General features: G+C 50.9%; 1 protein-coding gene across 3 annotated transcripts in view; it reads left to right on the top strand.

Moving 5' to 3' along the window:
- RAD18 (RAD18 E3 ubiquitin protein ligase) overlaps positions 1-13,753 on the top strand; it is a 35,397-nt gene extending 21,644 nt beyond the window's left edge. The window contains exons 10-13 of one of the 3 annotated variants that reach the window (XM_082060162.1): positions 2,372-2,506; positions 4,107-4,260; positions 10,189-10,251; positions 13,331-13,753. In XM_082060162.1, the coding sequence (XP_081916288.1) occupies positions 2,372-2,506; positions 4,107-4,260; positions 10,189-10,251; positions 13,331-13,433 (455 nt within the window). In that variant the 3' untranslated portion in view covers positions 13,434-13,753. Of the gene's footprint in view, positions 1-2,371; positions 2,507-4,040; positions 4,261-4,470; positions 5,658-10,188; positions 10,252-13,330 lie in introns of those variants that run through there. The other 2 variants (XM_082060161.1, XM_082060163.1) reach the window with 2 other exon arrangements.
- The last annotated feature ends 1,472 nt before the right edge of the window (positions 13,754-15,225 follow it).

Here is a 15,225-nt window from a genome sequence, read left to right as displayed (position 1 = left end):
CCCGGTGCCGCAGACCCACCGCGCCGGCTCTGTGAGGCGTCGGGGCGCAGGAGCTCAGGGCTGGGGGCTTTGTATTGAGTCTGTGTTGTTCAAACGATGTGTTTTCCAGATGCTCGGGGTCACCAGTGCACACGGTAGCTCAGGCAGTTTAACTGAACATTTCAAAGTCAAACAACAGGGGGGAAAAAAGAGAAGATAGAAAAATATTTTAATGGGAACATATGGTCTTCAAATGAATAAGAAGTGATGGCCAAAGAGGTAGATGTTAACTAGTGTCAGCAAATTATTTCTAATAAAAGCAATAAGGAAGAAATCGTAAGCATGAAAAAGGAATTGTACATTAAAATTAGAGGACAATTAGAGATTAAAAGAACCTTTATCAAATGCCTTTTTTCACTGTAGCACAGAGGGACTTCAAAAAGCTTTCATATACAATGCAGGGTTTTTTCTCCCCTTTTAATTTACTACATTTGCACCCTAGGTCACTAATTCACAGCTGAATTAGTGCATTAATTAGCGCTGGCATAAGTTCTGAATAAAAAACCCCAACCACGTACTCTGTTCTGTATTTCCATATGAAACACAACACAGCGGAGCTTGGAGCAGCCTCCTTGCAAAGCAAGATAAGCCACACGGATGAAACCCCCTCTTCTCCTTTTACCTCCTTCTTTACAATTTCCCAGCGTCTTAGCAAATTGCACATCACTTTGGGTTTGTTTTGGTTTTTTGTTTGTTTGTTGGGTTTTTTTTGTGTGTGAAATGTATTTGAAAGACCAATTAATATTTTGGCTGGTTTATGAGGTGGTTTATGTGCCTGAGCAGCCACTGAGCCTGTGCCTGGGGTGCAGTGGAGGGCTCTGGGGGTGCAGTGGAGGGCTCTGGGGGTGCAGTGGAGGGCTCTGGGGGTGCAGTGGAGGGCTCTGGGGGTGCAGTTGAGGGCTCTGTCCCCTGCAGAGCTGCTGCTCCTGGGGCTGGTGACACCCCCAGCTGACACCCCCAGCTGACACCCCCAGCCGCTGTCAGCTCCTCCTGCAGCTCCAGTTAAAGAGTTAAAAAATCTACTGGAAAAGAAATATGTTTGTTCAAAAAAACGTATTCTGTTGCTATTTCTGCTTATAAATCCTTTAATTTGCAATGTGATTCAGAAACTTGGCGATTTTTGTTTTTTCTTAAATATTTGTAATTATACCTGTGGTTGGTTTGTTATGGAAGCGCTGCAGTTTGCTGGAGGTGTGCGGTACGGCGTTGAGCGCAGCGGTGATTTACGGCCTATCGAACAGTGCCGTGGTTTGCCAGGACATTTCTTTTTGACTTGGAAAGCTTGGTAGTTACACCATGAAGCAAAGCAACAAAAAATAGTAATACTGGGAAAACAGAAGCGCCAGAGGAATCACGTCATGAACGTGCAGCGCCTCAAACACCAGCCACAAGGACATTCTTTCTGTTGCAGGAGTTGTTGACCGTGTGCGGCATTTTTGGCTGTGCAGGGCAGGCAGTGGGGTTTAAACGTTCCCTCCAGTTTGTCCTGGGGATCCTGTGCTGGCTTTGCCGCGCTGGTTGTGCCGGGGCAGCGCCTGGGGCTGGCAGAGCCGCGCATGGGCTGCCGCGCATGGGCTGCCGCGCATGGGCTGCCGCGCATGGGCTGCCGCGCATGGGCTGCCGCGCGGGCAGAGCCGGCCGAGCCGCAGTGCTGCATGCAGAGCCGGCTGCGCTGTTATCCACACAAACGTCCTCTCACAGTGACTTTGTTCACAGTCCTGCCCCGCAGCGGGAACTCGCGTTCGCTGCCTGCGCTGTAGCGGGTTGTGTGAAGCTGGGCCGATGGGTTCGGTGCGAGTTGGTGTGTGCGTACAGCAAACGTGTTCCCTCGTGCCCAGCGAGGGCTGGGTGACCCGCACCCCCTGCCTGAGGAGATGAGGCATTTTCCCAGCCTCTGAGTAAAGAATTGGAAGTATCTAGACTGAAAATCAGCATTGCTTTGACTGAATACCGGGGGATTGCTTAGAACACGCTCGGTGATTGAAAGTGCAGAGTACGCAAAAGAGCAATTCACTGTGATTTAGAGGATCTGAATCAAAACAGTGCAATATACATGACTTTCGACATTGCTTTACTGCAGAAATGGGAAACCCAGAGCAGCTTTGAAGCAATTGCTGGGGCAGCCGGGGGTTTTCCCCCGTCTGCAGCGGGTGCTGCTCTCGGGGCTCCGTGGGTGGGAACCGCGTGGGTGCGGCGTGCGGGTGCCCCTGGGGCTCTGCCGGGCGCGGTGCCCCGGCCGCAGCAGCGCACGGTGCCACGGCCGTGACCGCGATACCTAACGATGCGTTGGGGGTCCCGTGGCGATGATCACTCATGTGCTGTTACGTTTCAGGGAACAAGCACAGAAGTGAGTTTCAGTTTCTGGTGGATCAGGTGAATAAGCGGTGGAAGAAAAGTGGTCCGAAGAAAATGGAAAGTGCTGGAGACAAGGAAGAAGTCGCTGTGACGGAGCTGCCAGCAGGTGCAGGTTAGTGATGGTGTTTATCGTGGTCCCTCTTCAGTCCGTGGTGCCGGTCAGTGGGGTTCCCAGGGAAGGTTCTTTGCTCCCGTGTTCTTCTCCTACAGCCCTTAAGAGTGGGAAAAAACCCCTAAGAATCAAACTGACCCTAAAAAGATTGACCGCTGTTGATTTTAGTGTGATACATCAGCACAACCCATAATGAGTTGTTTGTTTGATTTTAGTGGGATTGTGTATAGATGTGCTTGATTTAGGTGCATATTTTAACGAGCTGGTGGAAATGGGATCTCAGGCTCTAGTCCAAGTCTAGTGGAGCTGCTGAGAGCGGGCACGTGATAGTCTGAGCTTGGAAATGAGAGTGATCGGGGTATTGCCTGCTGGGATCCAGCTTTTCTGTAGCGATAATGACAGGGAGTCAGTAATTGGGAGCTGCAAAGATGTTTGTGTGGATTGGAACAAGTATTTATTTGTCCTGAGCTTGAAGCAGGAAAACACTTGGGCTTCTATCAGACTGTTCATACAGGATGTTGTGTCTCTTATTCAAACTCACTGCATTTAGTGTTCATACACCTGAACACAGTGCAGGCGGGAACGCGCAGCTGCAGCTCGGCGGTTCCGTGGTAGCAGCAGCATCTGGCGCCTGTTTGTCACCCGCACTGCCCGCAGCAGCCGAGAGACACCCACGGGCGCTTCTACCCGCTTCCTGGGGGCTTGTCCGGTCCCGTTGGGTTTATGTTGCTGTGATTGCTTGGCAGTGTACGTGTGCATTTGAATGAGGGGTTTAGAAGAGCATTCCCCAGCCTTGTGTAACGTGTGGTGTTATAGTCCGTTCACGACAGGGAGTTTTGGCGATAATTCCATTGACCAGCGTTGGGTGCACGGTTGTCTCTGTCCTTGGGAAACACAGCAGCTCTCCAGATCCGCGCTGCGCTGCCTCCCCTGGCAGAGCTCCTGAGAGCAAAAATCAATGAAAATACCCATATAATAGTATGAATTTCATCCTTATCATTTCATGCAGACCTTGATGCAATGAATAATCCTTTCTGTGTGAAGGGTAAAAATTAAGGAGTCTCACGGATAAAGTTTACCTGGTTTGACATAACTTACAGCGATGTCCCTCTTCTAGAGCAGAGCCAGCAGCAATGTGTTGTTAGATCATGGGATCACAGACTCCGAAACGTGGGTTTCTGTGCTCGCTGGGGGGCTCAGCTGCTGTGAGTTCCTGCGATTGTCCGTTGTGTTCTCAGCCCGGTCATCTCCCAGTTACGTTTCATTAACTGGACAACTGGCTCGCTGAGATCAGCCCGTTGTTCTCAACAGGCAAAAACCTGCTCCTGGTATTTAATGATGCATTTTGGTGGAAGGGAAAGGGCAAACTGTAGCTAAATCCAAGGACTGTGCAGCTCCTGCACACTCTGATTACTGTTCTGGAAAAGAAATTAAACCTTTGAAAGTCTGAGAGTTTTGGGAAGCAAGTAAGTGGGAACGAGGCATTGGTATTTAAATATTAATAACTTTGTTTTTTCTTAAAATCTGTCTCCAGGCTGTCAAATTGGAAACAACAGTATTTTGCTTTGTTCTCGCTCATCTCTGTCTCTGTCCCCGGCAGAGCGTGCGGAGCAGCGTCCCCCCGCCGCCAGCCCCGGCGCCGCCCCCGCGCTCGGGGCAGAGGCTCCCGGCGGCAGCGGGAGGGAGCGCGGCTCCCCGGAGCGGCCGCGCTCGGTCTCTCCTGCGCTCTCCCTGTCGTCCGGATCAACAAGCAGGTGAGTGGAGAGGAGAGGAGAGGAGAGGAGAGGAGAGGAGAGGAGAGGAGAGGAGAGGAGAGGAGAGGAGAGGAGAGGAGCCTCTTCTCCCTGGGCTGGGCCACGTCAGACCAAACGTGGGAAAGCTTTGCCAGTAACCGCAAGCGATCTGTCTCTATGTCCATCTCTGTCTGTCTCTATGTCCATCTCTGTCTCTCTCCTACATCAAAGGATGTGTTCCTGAGCTGGGGTTACTGATTCATTCTTCTTCATGTTTCTGGCCACTCAGTTCCTTGAGGGTGGAGCTGAAATACATTGAGAATTCACTTAATAATTCGGCAATGGCTCGACAGAGGGGTGATAGTGTAAATGTTTTGATACGCGAACAGCGAGTGGAATGTCTGTGGAACCAGGAGAACCTTTGGCGTTTCTCTGCCACTGCATCATCTTCCCTTCTGTTGGAGGTTTTCTTTAGAGAGGTCCAAAATGTGATATAGTCCAAGTCTTTTAATAGCTCTTTGAGTTGAGTATTGCTGTAAGAAATAGAGTTTAAATGACCCGTTATTTGCAGTCAGTGGTATAATAGAATGCCACCGAACCTTGAAGTCCTGACAGCCATTCACTTTGCTTTCTTCGTGCTTTCAGTTTTGCTTCCCGAAGTCACCTTATTTGGTTTCAGAAAATGAAGGATTAAGAAAGGCTTTATAAATATAATAATTCAAGTTGCTTTTGATAGTTCACTGATGATTTTATTAGAAGGAGACTCAGCTGTTACTGCTGATAGGATCTGTGTAGTTCTTGAAGGTGCTGTTTGGATCTGTTGAAGATGTTTACTTCATGGACCATAATGAGCTGTTCAGCGCTGCTCACGTGTCAAAGAGGAATACCTCCATACACATCCCATTGCAGTGCTGCCTGCGTGGCTCCACTTCTGGAGGGAAAGTCAAAAAGTGATTGAAAACAAATACGGAGTAACTGGTTTTGATATGTATCTGGAAGAGCTAATCTTGACAATAATCTTGCTGGAGCGGGAGCTAATCCGAGGAAGCAGCTGGAGGCCCCGGCTGAGCGAGGAGTGACAGTTCTGCATCGCCACCCACTGCGCCCATGGGATGTGCCTCTTCCTCCCTGTTCCAGGAGGGTCGAGAACAATATAGTGGTGCTTGGCTTCGGCATCGTTTATTAAAAGAACAATTTGGTTGTTGAAAAGTTTGACAGAATCGTTTTTTTCTGAAGTCATCTTGGTTCACAAAGGGTTTTTTACAGTCAGTGTGGGGACTAAAGATGCTGCCTGAAGACACTGGCCCCGTGGCTTTGTTCTGGAGACGGGTTTTACGTGCCTGAGGCCTCAGCCCTCCGGTTGGCGACTGACGACAGGTCTGGGGGCGGCAGGACCTCAGGCAGCTCTGTCCCTATGGCGGCGGCTCTGTCCGTGCGGCGGCTCTGTCCGTGCGGCGGCTCTGTCCGTGCGGCGGCTCTCGGCTCTGTCTCGGGCCAACACGAGCCCAACAGGAGCCCAGCTCCTGTGGGTTTGCTGAGATGTCCCGTTTGGCAGGTGTGCGGATGACGATGGAGCTGCTGCATCCTCCCTGTGCTCGCTCTCATCCTCGCTGTGCCGGCTCTGGCGGTCGCCCTGGAGCTCTGATAGTTACTTTAGTTCCACAAATAAATGCCTTCAGCTTGCCTCTTCTTCCTGAACTTAAATGGGGAAGAACAGGAGCACTTTGTTTTACTTTTTTTAAAAATTTTATTGCAAATTAACCTTTTGGTGTTAAGGACCTTCGAAAATTTGCAGTTTTAATCTTACAAAGTGGGCTCTTGGGAGGTGGCAAGGGCTCGTATTAGCTCATCCAAGGTATCATTAAATCTCTGTTTCACTGCCAGTTCTGTGTGTGAATGATGTCAGGAATGACACTACTAAGGGCCTTTGACGTGGCAGTTAACCGTGATTCTTCGCCCGGTCTGTCTGCAGGCGGCTGTTCCCCAGCCGACGGGCCCGAGGGGGCTGAGGGGTTTGCTCAGGGCTGTCCTGTCGGCGCGGGGCGGCCGCTGACAGCTGGATGTGCTCCCGTGCACCGGCTGGCGGATGCGCTTGGAAGGCGCCCTTGTTCCCGTTGTGTCTGGCTCGGGCAGGGCTGTTTGCTCCTTGTCTTGTGCATTCGCTCTCTCCAAGGGAGACGTTTGCCCAGCCGTGCCGAATGCAGCGCAGGCTGCTGGGCCGGCGGGTCTGTTGTAAAAACACGCCGAACGGCTCCCGCGGTTCACTCTTCAGCTCGGCCGCTGCGGAACAGGAGCAGAGTTACCAGAGTGCACACGATTGTTTTGGCAGAATCTCTCTGGGATTTTCTATTCGATTTCCTACTTTTTGCGTGTCCCCTGGTTTGTATATGTGGTGTGGGGTTTATTTATTTTTCTTTAAACACAGGGCAGTTTGCTTAACCTTACAAGCCAGCTGCTGTGCTGCTCCAGGAGTTCAGCAACGCGGTGGCGTTTTTTGGTATATGGCTTTTAAATTATTATTGTTGTTATATGTTTTCAGTTATTCTTTGGTTCCCCCTGTGAATGGTGCATTTTGCTCAGTGCCTGCCCAGCGCTGCTTCACACCCTGCCTGGGTCACCACGGGGTTCTCAGGGACCGAAAAGTAGGTGTAGTCCTACAAACTGCCCGAGAGAAAGATGTGCTTTGTCACTCTCAGGTTACCGGGAGGTTAACCTTTTGTTAATTACAGTGCCATAAATATAGCACAAATGAAAAAAGAATGATTTAGATTTTGCGGGTTTAAGTACCATTGTGCTATTGTAGCTAGTAATGATTTTCAGAGGCTTGTATTTTATTTCTGATAATAAGAGGATATCCTTTGACAAGGGTAAAAGTTTTTCACATTGAAATGTCAAAACTTGAAATATGTTTGGGAGTCTGAATGTGTGTGCTGTGTTTTCATGGCGAGAGCACTTCTAATGGAGCCGATGTTATCGTCGAGTAAGAGAGAATGAGGATCTTGAGCAGCACGTAGAATATAACAAAACAACCTCGGAGAGCTGAAGCGTCTGCTCTGTCAAAAGGTGCTGCAGGTAAATCAGAGATTCTTTTGTGTTCTCCTTCGTAAGACCTTCTTTGTCAATCTCATATCGATATTTGCTAAGGGAGCAGTTGGTCAGTAGTAGAAATTACATTGTACAATAATGACTTATGTACTGATATTATCAAAAAGTTGATACTTTAATTGAGAAAATGAAAATTTGATAGCTGCTGGAAAAGCCGCAGAGCGTGCATGGGGGTCGTAGCGCGGACCAGACACAGCTGCGCGCTGCACAGATTGACGTCCCACCAAGAAAGCAAAATGTGCCCGATGGAGAAACGCCCAAACAAAACAGGACTTTTAAGGGATAATGTTTCAAAGCTCTGAAGTCACCCATAGAGCTTTCCTAGAGCCCAGGGGCTCCGCATCACTGGTCCTGTTGCGCTGCACATCACTAGTCCCATTGCGCGCTTCTGCTCTCTGGGACCAAAGCCAAATTTTGGGCAACTACTTAAACAATAGGAAAATTAGAAAAGAAACTCGGTGGGACAGTGGTAAGCCAGTTAATGAACTCTGCAGAGGAAATATTGAAAGTATTTTATACCATGGGGATAATAGTAATTTTTTAAAACAAATTATTTCTTTTTAAAACCTTGCGTTAGAAGAAAATGTCAGTTCTTGACAGAATCGCAGCAGCAGACGATATATATGGTCGGCCTTGCCTGGGATACAAGGTGTGCACTGAAGCAATGACACTGCTGAAGCGCTGTTGGGAGGCGCGTTACCGCAGCTGGTGCCGGTCTGTGCCGCCGGAGCGCGCCGGGCGGCAGCGTCTGCCGGGCGAGCCCGAGCCGGGGAGCGGCCCCGCTCCGGTGGGGCAGACACCGGGCGTTGAGTTCGGGAGGCGCTGAGAGGCTCTGGGAGCCGGCTTAGCTGGTCACTGGTGCTCGGACTGACGTGCTCTGCAGAATTTGGGCTTTAGTTCCTCAGCAGAAGAGGCGGAAACGTGGCGTTGATGTTCAGTGAGTCTGGAGCTCCCTGGCTGCAGCAATCCCCCAACACTGTCCGTTTGTCCGGGCTGCGTGCAGCGGGACAGGCTGATGGAAGGACACGGGCTGATGGGAGGACACGGGCTGCTCACCCTGAGCCTGAGAAGGAACTTAATCTGCCTTAAACCAATTCAAATAGATGTTTGCTCCTTCCATTTTTAGAACGAGACATGTTATTCACACTTACATCAGCTTTTCTCTCGCTATTTTGAGGTGGTGTGTTAAAAAGGGAGTCAAATCCAAACGGTGGTCGAGAAAGGAACAGTTTACTCTTGCTTAATTATCTATTGGTGCCCGGAAGGAACTGATGCTGCAGAAAATGAGGAGGAGTTGGGAGCTGCTCTGCACGGGCTGCGCTGCTCTCAACCCGAAAACGCCCGGGACACAAAGAACCCGAAAACGCCCGGGACACAAAGAACCCGAAAACGCCCGGGACACAAAGCCCCTTCGCACCCGTCGCCTGTGGCATCTGGAGCAGCTCAGCTCCGCAGCTTTAATGGCTTTGCCATAAAAATGTTCTCGTTTGGAACTGATATGTGAAATCCTAGAATAGAATAATGACCTTGATTCAGGAAAAGGACAGAAAAGCTCCGGTGGGAAATCGTCTTGGGTTTGGAGTCTGAATAAGGTCGGAAGCTGTTTTGCTTCGTCTGGCCGCGGAGCAGGTAGAGAGCTGATGGGTGTTGGACAGGCAGAGACACCGAGGAAATGGGCACAACTGTTCTGAATTCCGTGATGCCTTTGGGCCCCTAGGCTAACATTTAAAGAAACAACATACATAATGAGAGAGCTGTTTCTTTTTTACTTAATTCGCTTTCTTCAGTTTAAGTGAATTCATTCCATGATAAGAGCTTAGGACTTTTCTTCTCTGGCATGGGATGGGTTGGTGAAAACTGGACTTGGGGCAGAAACACCTTTTGGAAACTTGAGGAGTTGTCCTTATTATCTGGATTCTGCTTTGCCATGTGGAACCTGTCCCATGACAATGAGCATTTTGGGGCTGTTTTCCTTAACGTGTGTTTTGAACAAGCGTATCAGTGCGCTGGTATCTGTGTGTGATGCGGTGACTCTGGGGGTGTGTTGTTGCAGTTTACATTTGCTGTCTTCTAGCAAACGGGATTAATTTTGTTGTAAAACCTTTAAAGTGAATCCAAGAGACCTGGTATCCAGCTGCAGCCCCGTGGTTTACACTGAAATCTCCCGGCTGTTTGTGTAACGTGGCTTGTTATGTCATTTCTGCAATAGCGGCGCCTTTTTGAGAGTTTCCGGAAAGCACCGTTTTCCAGCTTGCTTGTTGGTTTCTGCAGCCCTGCAGCCTGGCAGATACTTGAACTGTGCAGCAGTTCACATCTCGGTGCCTGAGCACACATGACAAGTCAGCAACAATTGCCCAGACGTTTGTGTTCACTTAATTCAGCTTTTATTGAAATTTGACAAAATTTTCTTCTTATTTAACATACAGAGTAAAAACATCTGTGCAGTTTGGTTTTTAATTGGAGCACGTGAGGAGATCTGCAGCCAGCACTGGGCTGCTGTAGATAATGCAGCAGGTGTGTGTACACGTGCGTACGTGTCTACACACGGGTTCTTCCAGTATTGATGCAATAACAGCCCTTTAATTGAGTTCACTAAGGCCCCGATTTAAGTAGCCTCTGTGACTGCTGTAAAATACCTCCAGATGCGGCTCCGTCGCTGTTCGGGACACGTCTGGTGTCACACGTGCTGTTGGTGGAAGTTGTTTTTTGTCGGTTTGATTATTTCGTGTTCCCCGTGCCACGTGGACACTGTCTTGTCTCTGGGTTCTGCTGCCTTTGTAAGCAGAGCCCCACTTTGCTGCAGCTGTTGCTAAAGAACGTCTGTCTGTTTTATTGCCCCCTCAGCTCCAGCTCGGACATTCTGAGAGACCTGCAGGAGCCCGAGACGTGTCCCGCGTCCTCTGGCAGGTGAGTGGAGCGTGCGAGTGGAAGAGCCCTTGGACTGGGGGCCGCTGGTTTCCAGCCTGCGGGGCCCCGCGGGTGCTGCGGGGGCCGCTGGTTTCCAGCCTGCGGGGCCCCGCGGGTGCTGCGGGAGAAGCGAGCGCCCCGGGAGGCCGGTTCTCGGAGGATCTCCATGGCTTGGTGGTGGTTTTGGATCCTTGGCAGATAATCCCTGGGTGCTCCCAGGATCTGCAGGTGGCCGGTTGGAAATCGTTGTGCTGAGGTGTATTGGAGTATGAATATATATTTAAAAAAAAAAAGAAGAAAGAAAAAAATGAGGGAATGAGGGAAGATTAAGAGAATCTGATCTTGTGTTGTGTTTGAAGTGACGTTGGTGTCAGTCTCGCCTGCATCTCTGTCAAGCTGAACGTGCTGGAACCGCAGCATCTGTTCCATTTACTCCTGCTCAAAGAGAGGAGAGCGCTTTCTTGTTTTCAAAAGCTTAACGCCTTATTTCTTGAAACCAAAACCCCCCTTTTGTTCTATAGTGGTAATATTTAAAATTTGGGTCTTGCTGTGCAAGGCGTTGTACAAAGAAACCCTGGGGAAGGACCAGCCGTGTGTGCCGTCTGTGCGGGGGCTGCCGGCTCCAGGCTTGCAGAGGTGGACTGTCATTTCTCTATCAGCAGACGGTGACTTGCAATTAATTTTGGTGCTGGTACCATCTAATTATTGCCTGTTCTTTGTCTGTGCTCCCTGGTCTCCACTCTGGAGACGCCCGATGGCTGAGCCGTGTCTGCTGCGGGAGATGAGAACGTGTTGTGGCTCGAGGGTCTGGCAGCTGTGGCTCCGTGGGCGAGCTGGAACAGCAGGTGTCTTGGTGGGAGAAGAAGTGGGGATGTCAATAACAACCCCATACTAGAGTTTGTCAGTGGGGTGTTTCTGCCCAGCAGCAGGGGATGTTCACGTGCGTTATGGGATGTAGCCATAGCAAGATCGCTTGTTCCCTCGGTGATTCCCTTCACCCAGCAGACTCCCCACTGGTCTGGTGGGTTTGAGTGGTGATAACGTTTGGCCAGGCTGACAAGCGCGGAAGGATGTTGGAGCTGACGTGGCTGCAGAGCCGTGTCCCGCGGCCGGGCCAGGGGCGCTTGGCTTTGGCAACCGGGAACGCAGGAGCCGTCAGCCAAGGGACAGACAGATGGTTCATTTCATAACCAGCCCAGATTGTTTAAAAGTTGAGTTACGCCAGAAAAATATCATCCCTCTTGCTTTATTTTTATGGGAGTTAGTGATCAGATATTTGCAAAATAGGAGAACTGAGTGATAAAGAAGCTCCAGTTCTCGGCTTTGTGTTTTAAAACACTTTTGAATATAAGGTAATTACCACTCTGTCGTGGAAAATTTAGGCATCAAAGCTAGGAACAGGCAGAAGATAACACAGCAAAGGGAGCCTTAAACTAAATGAGATTTCTGCTTCGTTCTGTGTCCTAATTTGTTCCTGCAAAGGTGGTTGTATTTTGCAGCTTCTCTAAAACAAAATAACAAAAAGAAGGGAAAGAGGAAGGTGCGATGCTGGTGCTGCTCTTTGGGAAGGGACACGGAGCTCTCTAGCAATCCTGGGGGAGGTCGGGGCGGGTCGTGCACGTGCATCGTCCCCCTGGTTGTGCTCCTCAGGGCTGCGCTCCCTGCACGGACTGAACCTGCTCGTGTTGGATGCGCACGAGTCACCCGCACGGACCGAACCTGCTCGTGTTGGATGCGCGCAAGTCACCCGCACGGACCGAACCTGCTCGTGTTGGATGCGCACGAGTTACCTGCACGGGCCGAACCTGCTCGTGTTGGATGCGCACGAGTTACCTGCACGGGCCGAACCTGCTCGTGTTGGATGCGCACGAGTTACCTGCACGGGCCGAACCTGCTCGTGTTGGATGCGCACGAGTCACCCGCACGGACCGAACCTGCTCGTGCTGGATGCGCACGAGTCACCCGCACGGGCCGAACCTGCTCGTGTTGGATGCGCACGAGTTACCTGCACGGACCGAACCTGCTCGTGTTGGATGCGCACGAGTTACCTGCACGGGCCGAACCTGCTCGTGCTGGGATGTGCGTAGATCTCCCGCACGAGGTTACGGTCTCACAAATGCAGCAGCTCCATTTCCAACGTGGTGCTGAGCTCATCTCTGAAATCTCTTTTAGTACTTATCTCGTGGCACTCAACAGAGACATGGGTTTGGGCATTTGAGAGTTTTCCATTGTTATTTTCAGTTGTGGATTCCCAGTTTAAGCCAAATGAATAGTCCCTGCAGGATGGATTCATCCTGGCGAGTGGTACAAGAAGAGTGCATTTGTAAGGAATGTTTAATTAGTGATAGCTATTGATGGATGAGTGATATCTTTCGTGTCAACACTATGTGGAATTTTGAGCTGCTTATTATGGAAATTAGCTGCTTAATTTAAATATGGCTAGTTTAACTTTTTTTCCCTTTAAAATTAACTCTGACTAAAAGGAAAACACTTCTTTAGTTCCCAGTAGAAAATTCTTTGTCCATAAATGAGAAGAGCCTCTGGCAAAGAGCCTGTTTGAAGATGGGAGTCCTGCACGTTTCCTTCTTGGGTAACGGTGACCAGAGCGCCCGTCCCCTCCCTCGGTGGCTCTGCCGCGGGGGGGACTCTGGTTCGGGTCGACCTCTGCTCTGGGATGTCGCGCTGGTTTCACTGGCACCGGGGCCTTTTCTGGTTTATGGACAAGGAATGTGAAAGGTTGGTGCTGCTCCTCACAGTCCCAGCGCGTCCCTGGTGACGGGGACAGACGCCGTGACCCTGTCCCTGCGAAGGGGACGGTTCCTGGGCACCGTCAGCAGTTACACGAGTGTGCCCGCTTAGAGCACGTTGGCGCAGCCTGGGGCGCTTGCTGTGTTTAGAGCAGCTTAGAGCACGTTGGCGCAGCCTGGGGCACTTGCTGTGTTTAGAGCAGCTTAGAGCACGTTGGCGCAGCCTGGGGCGCTTGCTGTGTTTAGAGCAGCTTAGAGCACGTTGGCGCAGCCTGGGGCGCTTGCTGTGTTTAGAGCAGCTCCAAACCCCTTTTTTCTGTTTGAATTTTCAGCGGCCGTTCCGGGGGCCCGGGGTCCAACCAAAGGAAGCCGCGTCGGCCGCGGGCGCCGGGAAGTGAGCGGCTGCTGCCCCGGAGCAAGCGGAGGAAGAGCTGAGGCTGCGGCGGGAGCGCGGGACACGCTGCCGAGGTCCTTCCGCTGTCCGTGTGTCTGGGTGCTCCATAAACCCTGCGTTTTCGCACAACTGTCACTCAAACTGCCTCAAAATAACCCGCCTGGCGCGCTGGTGGCTTTTGCTTGCGGTGCTGTGGCCATTTAACCTTGGGATGGGGCGAAGCGCCGGAGCCTCGAGCCGGCTCTGGGGCCGCACATTCCCTTCGTGTCCCGCAGGACCCCCGTGGGGCTGGGGGGCTGAGGGACGGGTGTCCTGGACTACAGAAACGTGCTTTGGTTTTCAATATACCCGTGGAAACTGACTCATGAGTATGTGTCATTATTTCAGCTTGAAGTCATTAAATTTGATAGAAATTGGAAGGTCGTTGGACGTGAAGTGTTCTGGCTTTAAAACAAGTATTAGCATTTGAAAGTCTTATCATGGAAGATGATGGAGTTTTGTAATGCAGAAAAGCAATGAAAGAAAATGAAGCCTGAGCAACAGGCCATGTTTCTAAACATGCAGCCTGTAAGCAAAATACATACCATGCAAAGCATTCCAAGTGTTCTCAGCGGGCCCTGGCGCTCTGGTCACGCCTGTCACCAGGAGCCTCGCCGGGAAGGCGCGGGGGCTGTTGAGACTGGGGCTGCGTGTTTCTGCGCTCGGGCTGCGGCCGGCGCTGGCACCGGCCCTGCTGCTCCCGGAGCTGCTCTCAGCCGGGCAGCGGGCGCTGTCCTTGTTAGAACGGGGTGGTCAGGGGATGTAAACGTGGCTCCGGTGGGGTGAGCAGGTGCAGAGAAAACACAGCAGCCGCTGTTGGTTGGTTGGTTGGTTTTTTCTAAAAGCAGGTGTGGTGGGTGTTCGGGGACCTTCTCGTCTCCGCTGCCCGCGAGACTGACACGTTCTGCTGTGCGTTTCCCGCTATCCTGCCTTCCCACAGGCTTCGTGTCAAGCACGGTTTGCCCACTTATGTTGTTTCTGTAGCTCAGCCCGGTTTTGGATGCAGTGAAATGCTTTGCTAACGAGCCCATCGTGTTCCAAACAGGAGCTCCTGGAGACCTTACACGTCTGGAGGCCACACACGAGGGCAGGTGACAGCCCCTCCTGTGCAGGACGGGTGTTTCCTGGTAACAGTGACTCCTCAAGCTGGGGTAACCCCATTGTTAGTCTAAATACTCTGAGTTTGCAATGTCTCTTTTTAGGGCGCCTCTTGATACAAGGTATGGATTTGAGTCTTCCTGGAAAATCTCTGCATCCTTCGTCGTGCCGCAGGTTTTATTGCTGGTAAATTTAAAAGCTGAAACTTCCAGCAAATAATAGTGCGTCAGTGACAGCGCTGCTAACAAGAAAAATGCTTTGCACAAACTCGTGGGAAGGCAGATATATGAGGAAAGCTGAGCTATAAAACAGGAAAACATTGGGAATGGTAAAGAAGTTAAATTAAACTTACAGACTATAGGAAGAAAGTGATAGCCAAGGTTCTCACTGCAGAACTGCAACAGCCTGTGGCTACAGCACAGTCTGCTTGCTTTGCTGTAAAAATACATCAATAAAGCTACCGTTTCTATGGGAGTGGTGCTATTCATAGGCACGTGTGAGCACGCACACCCAGAAAGGCCCTGAGGAGCCTTCTCTTTCAGGCTGGAGTATGAGATTAAATGAGCTCCTAATCAACAACTGGTTTCTTAATTCCGCTGTTTTCAAATGCTGGAGTAACAGCCGTTGGCTGAGCCCGAGTCCCGGGGGAGCGGGAGCTGCCGCGCCGCAGCCCAGCGACCCGCGGCTCCAGGCTGC

The sequence above is a fragment of the Streptopelia decaocto genome (assembly GCF_964273445.1).
Source record: "Streptopelia decaocto genome assembly, chromosome: 8".
NCBI lineage: Eukaryota > Metazoa > Chordata > Aves > Columbiformes > Columbidae > Streptopelia > Streptopelia decaocto.
Note: the sequence above shows the minus strand (reverse complement) of the source record. Positions and strands in the feature narration are given on the sequence as shown.